The 17,261-nt window shown below is 39.2% G+C and overlaps 1 protein-coding gene and 1 non-coding gene across 2 annotated transcripts in view; both read left to right on the top strand.

Moving 5' to 3' along the window:
• CACNA1D (calcium voltage-gated channel subunit alpha1 D) overlaps positions 1-17,261 on the top strand; it is a 428,992-nt gene that overhangs the window by 393,523 nt on the left and 18,208 nt on the right. Inside the window, exons 37-41 of the mRNA XM_039910398.1 lie at positions 573-700; positions 809-905; positions 2,486-2,588; positions 3,819-3,920; positions 9,657-9,787. Coding sequence (XP_039766332.1) covers positions 573-700; positions 809-905; positions 2,486-2,588; positions 3,819-3,920; positions 9,657-9,787 — 561 coding nt within the window. The remainder of the gene's footprint in view (positions 1-572; positions 701-808; positions 906-2,485; positions 2,589-3,818; positions 3,921-9,656; positions 9,788-17,261) is intronic.
• On the top strand, positions 9,257-9,316 carry MIR7435 (microRNA mir-7435). The gene has a single exon (NR_127427.1). It is a non-coding gene; the product is annotated as a microRNA mir-7435 (primary transcript).

Here is a 17,261-nt window from a genome sequence, read left to right as displayed (position 1 = left end):
ATAACCATCCAGTCATTTGCATAGCATTCAGTGATATATATTTATTCATATACATATACCTTTGAATTGCCGCTATACTGGTAGATCTGTAGCTCAGCAATACTGTTTTAGAAAATAATCTAAAGAGCACTATTTTGGTAAGAACTTCAAAAATCTCATTATTTTAAACGTTTTTGTATTATCATGTTCCCTAGCCACTTTTAAAATGTAAGCAGGGAGTGTTGATCACTATAGCATTTTTAGCAGTTACTGTACTGGCAAAGTACTTGCTAACATTTGAATAATTTCAAAACCAGAGAGTGAGAAAAAAAATTGCTAGAAAGAGTGAGATATGAGATGGTGGCCAAAAAAACAATGGTTATAAGAACCTGGTACTAGAGAAAAATTTATCAAATCCATCCCCCTGCCTCTGGGCAGGACCCACCTAAACAATTCCAAAAAAATAGCCACCTATCCTTAAGGAAGGAATTTTCACAACCTCCCTTTGGTAATGTGTACCTGTGTGTTTCATAACGTCTAATGTGAAACCCTATTGCTTCCATGTCAAACCATCCCTATTAACTGATTTTCAGATCATCAATCTGTTCGTGGCTGTCATCATGGACAACTTTGATTACTTAACCCGAGACTGGTCTATTTTGGGTCCTCATCATTTAGATGAATTCAAAAGGATATGGTCAGAATATGACCCTGAAGCAAAGTAAGTCAGATTAATTACGTTCTCTACTATATTTCTATTTTGAAATGCTTTTTGTTATGTTTCTCAGCTCAGCAAAAATGTCTTAGTTACGCTGCGCATTTGTTATAGGGGAAGAATTAAACATCTTGATGTAGTCACTTTGCTTCGACGTATTCAGCCACCTTTGGGATTTGGCAAATTATGTCCACACAGAGTAGCGTGCAAGGTAAGTACAAAGGTCTCACAGCCCCGTTAACAGGACCCCTTTGGAGCATAATGGATTACCTAGATGCCCTGATTTATTGATGGGTAAATTGAGATACATAAAGGGAAAGCGACTTCTCGTGAAAATTACTGAGCTTTTGCTGTTAGAGAGCCTTCTCTCCAGGGGCTGATGTGACCAATTGAACACACACTCTGAATAGAGAAATACATTTGAAGGACTTTCCAGTTGGAGTACTACCCTAAAAAATAATCGGATAGCCTGTAAAAAAAACTAGCATTTTCTGTCCTCTTCACTGAGGCCCAACTTGGAAAGATTAGAGGTTTGACCTTTTTGAGGATTCTTTTTTTTTTTTTTGATACGATGTTTGTTAAGAGCCTATGTGCCAGGCACTGCTTTAAGTAAACTGAGGTGGATACAAGTTAATCTTTCATTCAGTCATATTCAGTCATATTTACTGAGCATTAACTGTGTGCAGAGCACTGTACGAAGCACTTGGAAGAGTACAGTACAACAATACATAGACACATTCCCTGCCCACAACAAGCTTACAGTTTAGAGTCTGTATGTCCCACACGAGGCTCACAGTCTTAATCCTCATTTTACAGATGAGGTAACAGAGGTCCAGAGAAGTGAAGTGATTTGCCCAAGGTCACACAGCATAGAAGTGGCAAAGCCGGGATTAGAACCCAGGTCCTTCTGACTGTCAGGCTGGTGCTCTATTCACTAGGCTATGCCACCTCTTTACCAGGTACCCTGATTGTCTGAAGTCCACATACCCAAAGGGTTGGAGGTTTTCCAGAGAAGAATTGGTGACTTTCAGATTAGATTAAAAGAGTGACTTTGACACCCTGAAATCTGCTTTCAGAGGCCACATGAAGGTTAGCTCATGATGCTGTCATGGGAAAAGAAAGAAAATGGGAAAAACAGTAAAGGAAGGAAGCTGAGGAGCTATTCCAGGATCATTAGGAATAGGGGCCCTAAAGGCTCTCCATCAGTTTCTCAAGTGTCTACCTGAGAAAATCATTGTCCTGGAGAAGTGTGGCTGATAATGGCAAGTTGATTTGGGATTAATAGTGGAAAATGATAGAGTATCATAGAATTTGGTGCGCCAAATATAGGCCTAAGAGAGAGGGTGGAAGAAATGGAAAGTTATGGCAATTAACTCATTCATTCATTCAGTTGTATTTATTGAGTGCTTACTGTGTGCAGAGCACTGTACCAAGTGCTTGGAAAGTACAATTCAGCAACAAATAGAGGCAATCTCTACCCAACAACGGGCTCACAGTCTAGAAGGGGGGAGACAGACAACAAAACAAAGCAAGTAAGCAGGCAGCAATAGCATTAATATAAATAAATAGAATTATGGATATATACACATCATTAATAAAATAAATAGAATAATGTCTGCCAACTCTGTTATATTGCACTCTCCCAAGTGCTTAGTTCAAGTGCCCTGCACACAGTAAGCGCTCAGTAAATACCATTGATTGCCTGATTGGGTTAGGGTTAGGATTGAGAAGGTTGGAAAATATTGGGCATCCATTCTTCCAATATGAGAATGCCTTTCTTTCCATTTTTAGAGATTGGTTGCCATGAACATGCCTCTCAACAGTGATGGAACGGTCATGTTTAATGCCACATTATTTGCTTTGGTCCGGACAGCTCTTAAAATCAAGACAGAAGGTAGGATTTCATTGAGAGAGTGAAAGTTTATTGTTAGCAAATTGAGACTACATTTGGATTGATTGATGTATTTTTCCTAATAACATTTTCCCTAGCCAGTATCCACTGAAAGACCAACCTAAGTTGCCTGAAAATCCTGGCCTTAAGGGCAGGGACTGTGACTTTAATTGTAGGCTCACATGTGCCAAGTACAGTGCTCTGCACACAATGGCAAGATTTCAGTTCTGAGATTACAGGACACCAGCAGTTAGTGATAGTAATATTAATTATTAGTATATTTGGCTTATTTGCCTTATCTGCCCTTTGCTCCTTCAGAATGCTGGGGCTTGTGTCATTCAAAAGCAAGGTATTTATTGTTCCCTCCCGACAGATCTTTCCTGGAAAATTGGATAAGGCAATGAAATATGGAACAATCCCATGCATTCAGGACATCTAGCAACCCAGTGCTTGACTTCACAGAAAGAGTTTAAAGCCTCCAGGTGTTCTCTAGCTATAGTCCAAACTAGCACTTAAAACACTAATAAGACTGTTCGAAATCCTTGTATTGGAAGTCCCAAACATAAAAGTCCAGAGCTTGATCCTCTTTGAAGGCAACCAGGGCTCCTCCCCAGCATGTAGGCCCTCTAAATCCCACTGAGCCAGGGCCAGGTACTCCTGTTGCTCTGCCCACAGTTGCTTTGAATCTAAATGCCCCAAATGGGATTTATCTGATGGAATAAAAAATTCTCTGGGGGAACACTGTCTTGTATAGTGTGAGCTAAAAATGAGTCACCCATAAAAGCTTCTGACCAATACAGTCAGGTCAGAAATGCTGAGTTGTAATGCCTGAGTTCTTGCTCTTCACAGTCACTGTAAAACATATTGGTCCAGGATTTGTTCACATTTTCAGGAAGTTAACGCAGTGGAATTAGAGGAGATGACTTGCATCATTCATCTTCTCATCAGCTGAAATGGCTGGTGCTTTGCCTTTCTTTACCCCTCAAACTGCACTCTGCAATTTTACTATTTACCTCTCGTTGAAATCAATGGAATATTTGTTGGTTAAGAACAGCCTAAAGAGATCTCTGACAACTAATCTCCTACAACCCTATTGGCCTGTGCGAATGCTAGATTTTCCTTCTTTCTTTTAAACCCCAGGGCTCACTTCTCTCTATTTTTTGCACTTTACCACCCCTTATGTCCTCTTGTGCTTTTCAGACCAAATAAAAAGTGAACTTTATTTTGACACAGGTAATCTAGAACAAGCAAATGAGGAACTCCGAGCTGTGATAAAGAAAATCTGGAAGAAAACCAGCATGAAGTTACTTGATCAAGTCGTCCCTCCAGCCGGTGGTCAGTGTGATGATAATTTCCCAGCAGTTATTTACGTTTTTACAGTTTTAATCTTCTCAGTAAGAGGAAGAAAGAATGTGCAGAATAGTAATGAGGAGAGAAGAGTTTGCAGCATACTCTTAAATCTAAGTACCATTAACTGAAGGCCAACAACAATGGTAAAGAAAGCATGTGGGAAACCAGATTCAGGTACTTTGGCATGTCTGGTTAAAAGGGATCTTGCTCTTCACAGTTGAGAGAGGAATGGAAAGCAGAGATTTTAAAAGTTGACTTTCTTGTTTATAGATAATCCATTCTTAAAACATATGCTAGGTTTCAGCAGTTTAAATAATTTTACTAAGGAGTGTACTTATATTTATGCTTATAAGTATCAGGAAGAGCATCTTTAAGGAGTAAAGAATGACATTTTTGTTAATTGGTTTCATAAATGCTAATTGTGTAACTTTCTAAAATGAAAATTTCCCTTCATTTCAGTGCTTTAGAATAGAGATAGAACTAACTGGCATGTTTATATTTTCTTGTTGTTTACCATAAAATGACTTACCAAATCTTTTTTTCAAATTTATATATATATATATATTCCCATGTATGTGTACATATATATATATACATTCTTATATTATATATAAAATACTTGTTTTATTTTAAGTGGACATAGTACTAGAAGTACAGATGGTTGTTTTTGACTTGCTTTTTCAAGTTTTAAAGGTGCAGGATCTGTATACACAGAGCCATCCTGATCCATATATTCAGACCCCAAGATCCCAATACATTATAATAATTTGGTATGTTTTGTAGTTGATGGCAGTGTTTTTGTAGTGTTAACCCACTGCAGCTTTCAAGACGGATCAAATTCAGGATCCCACAGGCCAGATGGCAGTGGAGGCTGATCCCTCTCTGAAGGTGACATTCTCAGTCTCTAAGGGGTGAGCATGCTGGCTGAACTGCTCTTCAGCATGAGGCAAGAAGCAGCGTTAGCTTTTCTTGCTGGAGGGAGCCACTTGCGACTGGCCAGCTCAGAGGGGGAGGATGACCAAAAAAGTTAAAAAGGGAAAAAACATCTAGAGAAGTCTACCTTTCCAGAGTGGAATGGATACTGCACATTTAAAACAACTTTTTTTTTTATGGTTCAATTCCTTTTAGTCGTACACTTTGAGTGCTTGCATGGCCAAGATTAATTGCTTTTGTTTACTTGTTGTAACAATGTGCTTGAGCTTTTTCTGCAGCCTCTGTTCCTTTCAACTATCAGTCTTTCAGAATATTCTGAAGCAATTCTGTTTTAGGGTGGTGGCATGGAATCAGTGTTATCTCTTGCCAACTTTATTCCCCTACAATGTTTTTTGAAATACAGATGCATGCTTCAGAATAGCTAGCTGTGCCTGCATATGAAAACTTCAGAAAGACTCACTCTTGGAGGATTTGTTTCCTCAAATTACTCCTCCATGGTTCCACTTCACTGTTTAAACTCCCACTTCATTTCCACTAATACAACCTGAACATTAACTTTCATTCCCACTAAAATGCATTACAAGAACTGTAAGAGTTACTTTGATTTCTTACCATCACCTAACATCATTGAAGTTGAAAAGTTGAGAAATTAGTACACTGTCAAAATCCTATTTAGAAATCACTCTGTTTTTGAAGAAAGTATCCAGTGTTCTAGTTTAGGGGATACATTGTTCTTCAACTGACCTGACCCAATTGCTTCTAATCATAGTGCAGAGACTGGCCTGAGTTGCTTACAATGAAACATAGCTTAAAATGAGGTCTGTTTTAAGTATCTCTCCCAACAACCGTAGCTGAAATGCAAAAGTATGTGCTGTCTAACAACAATAAATGATATCCAAATCTGGGGAAAGGGATAAGCAGAATATACCTTAAGTGTGTTCTGATCTAAAATGAACAGTAATGTAGTTGGTATACAGCATATCGGGTTGAGTAAAGGTTAATTTAAATAGATAATAGTGAAAGCTGTAAAGAGCCCAAATGCAATGGAAACATTCTATGCACCAGATTTAACCAGAAAAAATACAGGATTTAATATTTCAGACTCTATTGATAGATGTTTAAAAAAAGTGCCTTTTCTTATTCTGTAATATGATTTTCCCCATTGTCTTGTCTAGACTCAAAAGACTAGCTTCTTCAGTTTGTTAGCAGCGGGCAGCCAATAGTATTTAAGTAAGAGAATGACAAGATTGAGTTTTCTCTACACATATAAATATAAAGTATAAAGGGAATCCATTTTGTAGAAACCTCTCAATGCCCCAATTAAATTTAATTCAATATCTGCTCCTGCTAATCGAGTGCCTTTGAAGAAACTAAAGTAGGTTCATAGACAGCATCAATTTGTACCGTTTTCAGCCTTGCTTTACTGAGCCCATCTTTAACAACCCCATTCCCAATCCCAGGTAATCTTTTCCTAAAAGTTCTTCTCTATGTCCCCATGACCTCTTTCCACACCGCCCCCCTTCCCTCTCTCCCTTTCTCTCCCCTCTACCTCTTCCTCTCTCTCTCTCTCTCTCTCTCTCTCTCTCTCTCTCACACCCATTCAGTCTTCTTGAAAAGAAAAATGGATGTTGATAGTTAAGGAATAGCTCCGTAGTGTCCCACTTCCTTTCCTTTACTGGATCCCTTCCTCCAACACTCCAAGGAAGACTCCCTGTCTTCCAGTATTAAGTGTCACAACATCTCCTTTGAAAAGCCTTTGGGACAATTCTTATACTGCATTTACTTAGACCAGGGCATAATAGGGGCCTGTTGAGAAAGTGCCATTTTAGGTTTGGGCAATAATTGTGACATAGTGTATTATGTTAGATTGAGTTGGAAAGTTTCCTAGCACTCACCATAGTTTCACTTTAAGGGAAAAGTGAACCAGGATGGAGCAGGTAGGAGGGTAATTAAACAGTAAGTCGGCTGTTTGGAGCTAGATTAGAGAGCCAACTCTAGGAAAAATCTTCAAAAGGAGGACTCTCAGTGCATTTAGACTTGGAAGAAGTAGTAGCAATAGTAAATGGTATTTATTAAGTACCACTCCCTGTTCCCGAAGAGACTCAAAATCTAAGACTAAGCAGGGTAGTGCAGGAGTGAACTACTGCAGAGGGAATTTAAGCATTTGCCAAATGTAGCCCAGAATAGATAGTCATTTATTAATTCAATCATATTTATTGAGCACTTACTGTGTGCAGAGTACTGTACTAAGCACTTGGCAAGTACAGTTTGGCAACAGAGACAGTCCCTACCCACCAACATGCTCACAGTCTAGAAGGGGGGAGATAGACATCAAAACAAAGCAAATAGGCATCAATAGCATCAAAATAAATAAATAGAATTGTAGATATATACACATTATAGGTATATACACAATAGTCCTTTTCCAGAGGCAGATGGAAGGAAAGTAGCATCATCTTGATGACTAGCTTTACTTCAGTCTGGCCACTAAACCTGATTGCTAGTGACATCACTTGGGATATTAATCCCCATAAACTCCACCCATGTAAATCCCACTTGAGAAATTATGCCTAAAGACTTGTCTTCAGGGGAATTTTCTCATTTTACATGTCCTGGTTTTAAGATTTCAATAGGATTTTTCATCCCTTTATTCATTCAGCTTACACATGTATTTAAAATGGCACTTTCTGAGATGGATTAGGATCAGAATTTCAGTACATGTTCCAGATGCAAAGTAATAAGAGAAGTTATCTTGAATTCTCTTTCTGCCCCATAAATTTCTGTGTTGTTGGGCTATAAAGTCTCCTGGGAGCAGTTGAGGTGAGAGAAGTGGGACAGGTCCGGGGATTTTCAGGCCATTTATTTCCAAGGCACACTAAAAACATGAAGAGAGCCTGTAGGAACTGACCCCTCACACTAATGTCTACCTTCTAGTCATAACCTCAGGGGAGATGTTGGAGTTGGTGCTCACAGGCTTTTCTCTTGTTATTGATATGCCACCTAAAAAAGGTCTCAGGTACACACTGTGCATGTGTAAGCCTTCCTGAGGACTTTCCTGAGAGAGAACATCAGCAGTAGCATGGTGTCACCTCAAATCCTGGGGACCCAGCAGTCTGCCATAGCATACTAGTTGGTATCTACTGATGGTGTCCATCTGCCCTCTTTTACCTATGCCATTATTGTAGGCTGATTCCATTACAATAAATAGGTACGGAATAATACTATTACTGCAGGTCTCAACTAACTTGGAAGTCATTGGGCCACAGAAGCTGGAGACTTTATGAGAAAAAAAGGGAAAGTAACTTAGATTAACTAACACAATTTGTCTGCATTAACAATTGGAGTAGATTTAAGTGTGCAGTGAGGATGTTGCTCACATGATCGGCATTAGCCGAATACCCTGCTAGCAGGTTATGAAACCAATTGATCCATATTCACACCAGACACTCATTTTCAATGCAATCAGTATATTGCACAGGTGTGTCTTCTATACCTGGGTAGTGAAGTTTTCTCCAAGTAACACGGAGGAAAGAAATTCTCAGAGAGAAGGAATTTGCCCCAGAGTGAATTTTTTCCCCTAAAAATCAACTGCCAAAACCATTCTTGCTCCCTTTAACAACTCCGGTAATTTGCAAAATCCTCTGTAAAAGCCATACAGTTTTTTTCAATTTCTGCAATCCAAGCAACACTGACAACAGGAAGCTGATGTAAACACTGGGATGCCTCAAGAAACAGGATGTAGTCATTCTGGAGGAAATGTAATTCTCCCCTGGGATTTGGATTTGACAAATAGCTGATAAAATACCCCATTTTTACCAAATTAATCTGCTCCCTTTGTGGACCCCTTACCTGAACTAGGCATTTCCCCTGTAGCCATTTCAATCATGCAATATTTGGTTGCAGGACTGAAATTGCTCTGTGATTTCCCAAAAAAACTACCATAAGCATATGGCAAGATTACAAATTTCATTCAGTGGTATTGTTGAAGTTCTTGCAGTATTATGCAGCATCTGAGGATTTTGCGATAGGTCTGCATTTCAAAGCAAGTTTACAGTGCAAAATAAGCAAAAGGCTCTATTCTGCCTCATGCATCGTCAGTGAAATTGCCAGGTTATGTTCCACTTCCAAAACGTTTTTTATTTGTGGCTGTTTGCATTCAAAGCAGAAAACTGCACTCAATTTTCAGGCAATTGAGATAGTCTTCCACTGCAGTGTAGTAAAAGGACAAGTTTTTTAAAAATTAATTAGGCAAATAGAATATGCCAAGAGTAAATATGGCACATAAAATGATCCAATTGCAGAGTCGCTTTTTTTTTTCTCTGAACTATCCGCACTTCAGAGAGCCTTCTTTTTACCCCTTGGTGGTTTATATATTCATCTTGAAGAACTGGGATTTGTGTATGTGATTGCAGTTGATGTTCATAGTAATTACACATGTAAATCTCAGTTGTTCCAAGGTGGCAATATGACCTTTTCAGTTTTCATGGTTTTACCTTAAAAATCAAAGACAGCATTTCATGTAATTTGATAGTATGCTGCCTGGGTCAAAATCACTAGAACATTCTGTTTTCTGCCATTTCGAGTATCAGTTCCCTTGAGCAACTAATTTGGGGTCTAGACTGCTGTGCTAAAATTTGCTTTATGCTAGATTTAGACTACCATGTTGTGAGGTGAGAACTCTAGTGCTTACTGCACGTGGCACCTTTTTCCTCGCAATCAGATGTGAGTATTTAGGCTATTGATCAAATGTGCTGATTCGGGAGAGATCTGTCTGGTCTGTTCATTTAGATGATGAGGTAACCGTGGGGAAGTTCTATGCCACTTTCCTGATACAGGACTACTTTAGGAAATTCAAGAAACGCAAAGAACAAGGACTGGTGGGAAAATACCCTGCGAAGAACACCACAATTGCTCTACAGGTGAATTGGTTTTTATATTTCCACTAACCATTTTGCAAGCTTATTTGAAATACTAGGTAGCTGACTATTCATGGTTGAGCAGAACCACAAGGATTTTATTTAACTGAGATACTTTGGTTCCTGCACACTCCACACAGTAAGGAATAGCCATGGGGACCGAGGTAAGTGCGATCAACTTCTTCCTTTCTTTGTTATTCCAACCCCCAATCTCCCCACCTCCCCAAAATTAAGTTTAGCAGATTCACTACAGATGTAGAAGACCAGACCAGAAACTTCAGTAAATCAATTTTGAAGATGTCACTTGGGGGCTACCCTTTCGCTTTCCCTCTGTTGTTCTTCTACCCAAGATACTTCCTCAAGTCAATGCACACACTAAAGTTCTGCTGCTATGAAGTGGTCTTTACTAGTCCTCCATAGACAACTAACTGAGTAGTTTTGGCCACCAGTCGATCAACTTGTTCCCTGACTCAGGTGTTTTTGTTTTTTGTTTGTTTCTTAGCCACTGCCTATCAGTTTGTGGTTCATCCCAGTTACATCCATCACCCGTCTGTGTGTGTTCTGAGTGTGTCTGTTTGTCTGTGTCAAACTTTGATGAGAATGAGCTTGCTATTCCAAGACTGCTCATGCTTCTGAGTGAACCTCCGTCCTCTTTCCCTGTAGTGACTGTGTGTCCTTCTGAAACTTCTGTCGCGTTCCCAGTTGCCTAGCAGCTAAGGGATAGAGTGATGCAGCAGGGATCATCAGGGCAATGTGAAGCATGTGGGGACAACTCGAGCAATAGTCCAGCAATTCTCCCTGGCCTTTTGGGGAGGAGGTGAATATGGAGTGGGCCAGAAAAGCAAATAAGAAGATAAAGGCCAGGGAGAGATGGATCACTAAGGGTAGGCTGAAAGAGAGATGAGGAGAGAAAAGAAGCAAAGCTAGAAGAGCTAAGAATAAGTGAAAATGCACAGGAAAAGTAGTACTGTTGGCTCTTCCTTGTCACCAAGTGTTGGCAGTCTTTCCAGCTTTCACACAAATAAATAAAAGCCTTTCTAAATAAAGTACATTTCAATCGATAGATAAGGCAGTATTATTTGTGCTAGTGGTAGGAAGATTGTTTCGATTTTTTGGTTCAATTTTTTCTTGCTGTTTTTGTTGGATTTAGTGATTCTGGTGAAGTCTCTCCTTTCTAATGACATTGGCAAGGTTCTAAAGGGAATGTAAAAAAAAAAATTCTTTCTGAAATAAATTACCAGGGCTGCCGTGGATTTAAAAGTGATGCTTACGTCTAAGCAGTGGTTTACCTGTAGCCTTAAAATATGTGTTCATGATGGGAATATGACCTTCTAATGGTGTAGGCTCTCCTCTGTGGGAAGATTTGAGGTTGCTTATATCATTTCCTTCTCTGGTACACAACCTTAGAGAGAACTTTGTAAATTAAAGGTGAGTCTGAAAAGGGGGCCTCCATTTCATGGGATTTAGGGCAATAATGTCCTCACAAAGAATGCAGTGTCACTTACCTAGAAGATTGACAGTTCAAAAATGTGGGAGTTGGGGAAATTTTCATCTATAAGTTATCTAGTTGGAAGAATTTAGCAACCCAGTTTTGAAGCTATTCTAATGAAGCTATTTGGAAATGCATTGGGAAAAAATGGCTGAAAGGTGACACTAATCAGATGATCTGATGTGGAATTCAGGCCTGTGAGCATTTCAGAGCTTTTTTTTTTTAATGTTGAGGGGGAGCACAGAAGTAAAAAAAAATTACTACTAGCAACTACTTGGATTTTTATGCCTTTATACTGTTTTGCTCATTCTCATCCCTTCAGATTGGGTTTCCTGTCAAGACCCAGCAGCTGGAAGCTAAGTTCATAAAGAATGTGTCAAACCCTAGTACTTTGTTAAAATCACATAATTTAGTGCATTTCTAAAATGACTTCTAAAGCAAACTTAGCTAACTAATCATAGGACGAGTGCCAGACTATGGGTTTTTATAGTTTTGATTGGCAATGCTGATTGATCAAGAAGAAGAGTAATATGAGCTTCACTAATAGTGGGAATCCTCAAGTTCTAACAGTTTAGCTGATGGAAACAACGTTGTTGAACTTTCAAATGCTAGGGGTCTCTTCTTGATAACCTGTATCAAACTTTTAGGCAAACACATTGGCTCCGTGTGTCAATATATTCTTTTTTTTCTCTCTATAAAACACCTAAGGGTAAAAGCCTAGATAGGGTAACATGTTTATGGGTCCCAACACACAGCACTGAACTTGACTGTCTGATTAGAATGATGCAGCAGACAGTGGTTTTTTTTGTTTGTTTTCTGGTTTTGTAATCTGAAAAACAGTGGGCGCTCAGAACCCACTGCTAAATAGAGCTGTGCTCTGCCCCTAAGGCTTGTTGCATCTTGGCAGAAGGTCGGGTGATGCCAGAATATATATATTTGAATATATACACATATATTAGGGGTTATATATTTTTCATACTGACATTATTAAGTTTTTGTTTTCTTATAGCATGGTTTAAAGAGAGAACTAGCGCTCTATTTATTCAGTGAAATTCAAATATATCCAGTTAGGTCATGTCACATAAATTGTAACAGTATTCTGCTAGAAATAGTCATAATATATTTTGAGCACAATCCAGAAAGCTCAGTTATGTTCATTACATAAATAGCAAAGCCTATTGATGCACGTTTTGAATAAGAAGCAGGCATTAAAATAAAGATTTTTTTGCCTCTTTGAAGGGTATAAATGATTTTTCAGCATCTAATTATTTCTTTGGCTTCCTCTACTTTGGAAATGACTCTAAAATAATTTGTCACTGAACATTCAATTACCGTGAAGTGGTGTTTCTTCAGTTGCACTTGCTGGAATATTACATCATTATGAAACATTTAAAGAATGCCACCGAATTGAGATGTGAGAAACCAACCATTGCTGTAATGGGGCCAAACATGCCTATCCAGAAAAAAAGCAAGTGAAAATTGGCATGAATTGCCTTAAGAAGTGAAATGAATTGGTTCCTAATAATAGCCAAATGAAATACACTCTCCATGGAGTATCTGATGACTGGCAGAGAAGAGTCAAGTGTGTGGTTGTGCCCAGTGTGAATGCTTTTGGGCACTCACAGTTGGGCCTGGGAATGTGTGGGTTTGTATGATTTGGATCTGGCTTGAAAAGATTTCTCTCCAGCTCTATAGAAATTCCAAATCCATTCCTTCAGGAATATCTTCCCACACTGTTTCTGGAGGGATCCTGATAATATATAAGATGATCTATTTCTCTGTCCAGAATCTATCTTCTTTATTCAAATTAAAGCGGTTTTGTACGGTCATCAATTTGAAAAGAAATTGTGGCTAAAACGTATAGTTAGGAGATGCAGCTCTACATTCCTTATATTTCAACCTCTGTGAATATGGATGAGTGTGTAGTTTGCATTATTTTCATCATCATCATCAATAATACCACTCACTCTCTTGAGTCCCTAGGAACAAGAAGGGCAGAGAGAGAGGCATCAGATCTTTTTTTTTTAATTTTTTTATTTTTTCCCCCACACCATGTCCTATTCAGTTTTATTCAGCATTTGCATAGCATTCATCGCTGTAGCACCTGGGATTCACAAGTTTCAGTGAGGAACAAAACATAAAAAGGAGCTTGGCTAACGCAACTTCAAAAACATGCTGTCCCTTTCCCTGCAAATAATAATACTTTGCATTTTCTGTCGTATCTTCCATTCAAGGACCTGAATTAATTTAATCTCATGGCTAAGAAAAGAAAAGCAAATTCCAAAATCTGATAAGCATTTTTTCCCCTTTAATTTTTTTTTCTTCATCATCTGCAAATTTCCTTTCTTCAGAAGATGGGTGATCTGACTGGATCTGAGGAGTTTGGCCCAAATACCCAAGCATGGAGGCTGGTGGTTTAAATGAGTAGAAAATCTTTTTCTAAAGAAATATGAACTCAAAAGAGAGCTCTGGAGAAGGGCAGGATAGATTACATTTTCTGTACCTTAGGATAATAACTTTTCAGTGAAGCTGAGTTTAAGGAGAAGCCTCATTGCTGACTGTGCAGAAAGTAGAGTTTAAATAATATGATTTAAAATATCCTCATGGCTAACAACAGTGATGTAGGCAGTCAGTGAAACTGCACATGGTCCAAAAGGCACCACATGAATCTCTGGAGCGGCTTGATGTGGCCTCATTAGCAGAAGACACTGAGACCCTGATAATGTCTGCTGAAGGAGGTAAATTTCCCAGAGAGAGAGGAAAATGGGAAGCAGCAGTGACATCTAGCAGACATCAATTCCATCCTCCTGTTTATAGCATCACCTTAGCTCCAAAATGTAGTAATTAAAAAGCATGACCCCATCCAAAGACAAAGCAGGCATTTTTCATCTAAGAGGAAAGCAGATAATAAAAGGAGATTTCACTGGCTGATTCATTTGTTTCAGATGCTTGAACGGATGCTTTAAAGTTTTCTGCCTGAGCTACTGCAACAAACTCGTTAGCCGGAAGGCATTTGTGGCTAAGGCCTTGAAAGGGAGAAGGCTCAAGAGGGCCTATTTCTTCAGAAACGGCATTTCAGGAGAAACACAGGAAAAAAACAAAACAAAACAAAACAAAAAAAACCCAGCCTGATCCCTTCCAAGAAAAGCACTCATCCGGGAGATGGGGAGCGGTGCTGCAGCGTCCGTCTGCGGGAGCCACATCCGCGAGGACTGCACATGGCAAGTCCTTTTAATTTTTGAAAAGGACTCTGCAAGGCTTACATGGCTTTGCCTTTAGAGCAGAGACCCAGGGAAAGAGAGAGGCAGCCAGCCTCCAAGAAAATGAACACAACCGAACCGCAGAAGGCTGGCTGGCCAGAAGGGGAAAAAAAAAGAGACGAAAAGATTGAACATATACCTGCCATGGGTGGGCAACGACTATTTTCTCAAGATGCTAGTCCCTAGTTTACTTGAATTCCCAAGACTCCTGGGCCACTCTGTCGTTGAGCTAAAAAAAAAAAAATGTTTTTGTTGACATTTGCCATGATCTACAATCCATCCAGGATCATCCAACTTGCTGTAATGCATTTTCAGTCAGTGTGACTCTTTAAGGAAAGAAAACTCAGACATCACACATGCCCACCCAAAAAAAAAAAAAAAAAAAAGAAAAAAGCTAACCACCTCAGGTTTCATCTTAACTTCCACAGGAATATCACAAGTATCACCACACTTAAACCTCATCCAGCATTTTATATTTTTAGTCCCTTCTCAAAGCTTGTTCAACAGATGTTTCTTTTTAGGCAGTGTGGTCTAGTTCCAAGGACAATGGGAGTCAGGAAACCTGGGTTCTAGTCCCAGCTCCAGCACTCACTTGTGTGATCTTGGGCAAGACACTTAACCTCTCTGTGCCTCAGTTTCCTCATCTATTAAATGGGGAGAAAAACATTGACCTACCTCACAGGGATGTTGTGAGGAATAGCTAAGTAATGATTGTAAAGCACCTTGAAAATATAAATGCTTATTGATAATAATAACGTATGCCTGTTTAATACCATATCTTGGAAAAATCATTGCTTTTCTTTTAAGCCCTTTTCTGTCAGATACCAAGAAAAGGACAACTCCCCTTCTTAAAAGATTGAGCAAATAGCAAAGTTGCATCACGTTCTAAATCAAAGGTTACCATTCCGATTACAACTTCAGCTAACGAGGTTACTAGGATTTTAATGTGAGGTTGTGCTGAGTATTTCTAAAGCATAATTCCTCTCCAGCAGTGGCAAAGCTGACATAAACACAGTATTGTGCTTTTGCCCCCAAGGATCATTCTTTGAAACAAAGAGCAGATTCCAAGATACTGCCAAAGGGATCTGTGCTTCTAAGCACAAGAGAATTTCCAGCAGCAAAAGGTAAAAGGGCTGAGATCCTCACCCGAAGCCTCATTACTCATGTCAGGGAAAAAGGTCCGAGAAAGAGGAGTATAAACTCTGCATAGAAAAAAAAATAATGCTGGTCAGTTAACTCTGGTCCTATCCAGCCAGTTTTATAAACCGTATAATCCATCACATGGTATACCAATGGAGTACAACTTGAAGCCATGTAATTCCTCTTTTAGGTGAATAACCATCTGCTCTCCCTGAAGGAGACTGTATCATAAGGGACTGTACGTGTAAGGGCAAACTACGTCAAATGGCCTCTAAGTCAAGAAGAATAAAGATTTTACCAAGTTCTCGCCTGGGCATTAGGCTTGGGGGAAGAAGTAAAGCAGAGATTTAGGCATTCAGAAGCAATGAAACAGACATCTCGCCTCATCTTGCCTCAAACTTAGATGTGATACCAGAGGGATTGAAAAGGACAGAGCTAAAAGTTAAGTAACAGAAGGGGAAGGGGAGTGCACTAGCCTTAGTTAGAACAGTTCTCGGGAGTAGAAAAGTGCTCTGAAAATTCTGCCAGCCCATGTTTGGCAGTGCAGTGCAATTTGGAAGGTGCTTTCACTTCTCAACATAATGCCAGATTTTTGACAGCAGTGAAATGTTCTGAATTTATAGTCCCAGACTGGATTCTGATTGCTGCCTTAAAAGTATTGACTTAGTCTCCTTTGGCTCCTTTCAAATGCCATAACCTGGGGTGTTTTTTCCATGCTATACTCTGGTAAAGAGACTATTAAAGCTGAGTGTGTGTGTGTGTGTCATCGGTAAATCAATTCATCAGGCAAGGTGAATTTCACTGAAACTGCTGTCTAGTGTGACCCCCAAATTGCCTTGCCTTAACCTCAAAGGAAGAGTTATCTCTTTTTATGACCCAAGCCATGATAAACCACTTTTCTATACTTTGGTGTTCTTCTGTAGAAGGCATTATACAGAAACAACAGATCTATTATTTTATGTATGGGTCATACTTAATGGTCTTTTAAGATAAATCAGTTAAAACAATAAAAGAAGAAGGCTCGACCTCCCAGCTAGGGCTCTGTGAATTTTTTGATGGGGGGAAAAGAAAAATCAGAATTCTGAGCCTCAGTTGGGTCATCTTTGGTTTCTAGGGAGTTAGTGCAGCATAGCCATCCCAAAAACAATGCAAAGAAAATCTGGAGTCCTATTATCTTCCTGCCTTCTAAGTGATGTGAGCTGAGTAAATTCAGGAAGAGAAGTCATTGTTTCATTGGCACTTGGTTAAAGTTTAAGTGTAGGCAATCCTCAGACTCTTTTAAGAACTGGAAACAGAATACTGTTTTTGTAGTACATCTTTGGACTTTGTAGTCTCTGAGTTTCACATACATGCACACACATGGCATTCTCACCCAGCTTGGACCTTCTCATCTATAATGCCCCAAAATCCAACATGTAAGAGCCAGTACACTAATTTAACTGCATTGGATACAAGGAAGGACTTTGGCGGTTATGCTTGAATTAGCACATGGGGTTTCTGATTGCGACTATTATACTGAAAAAAAAAATCTTCATTCAGTGAAGAGATTGCTGGGGAAAGAAATGTTATTTCCAGCTTTTTAAAAGGT

The sequence above is a fragment of the Ornithorhynchus anatinus genome, chromosome X1, assembly GCF_004115215.2.
Source record: "Ornithorhynchus anatinus isolate Pmale09 chromosome X1, mOrnAna1.pri.v4, whole genome shotgun sequence".
Taxonomy (NCBI): Eukaryota; Metazoa; Chordata; class Mammalia; order Monotremata; family Ornithorhynchidae; genus Ornithorhynchus; species Ornithorhynchus anatinus.
The sequence above is the reverse complement of the archived record's forward strand: the minus strand, read 5'-3'. Positions and strand labels throughout refer to the sequence as shown.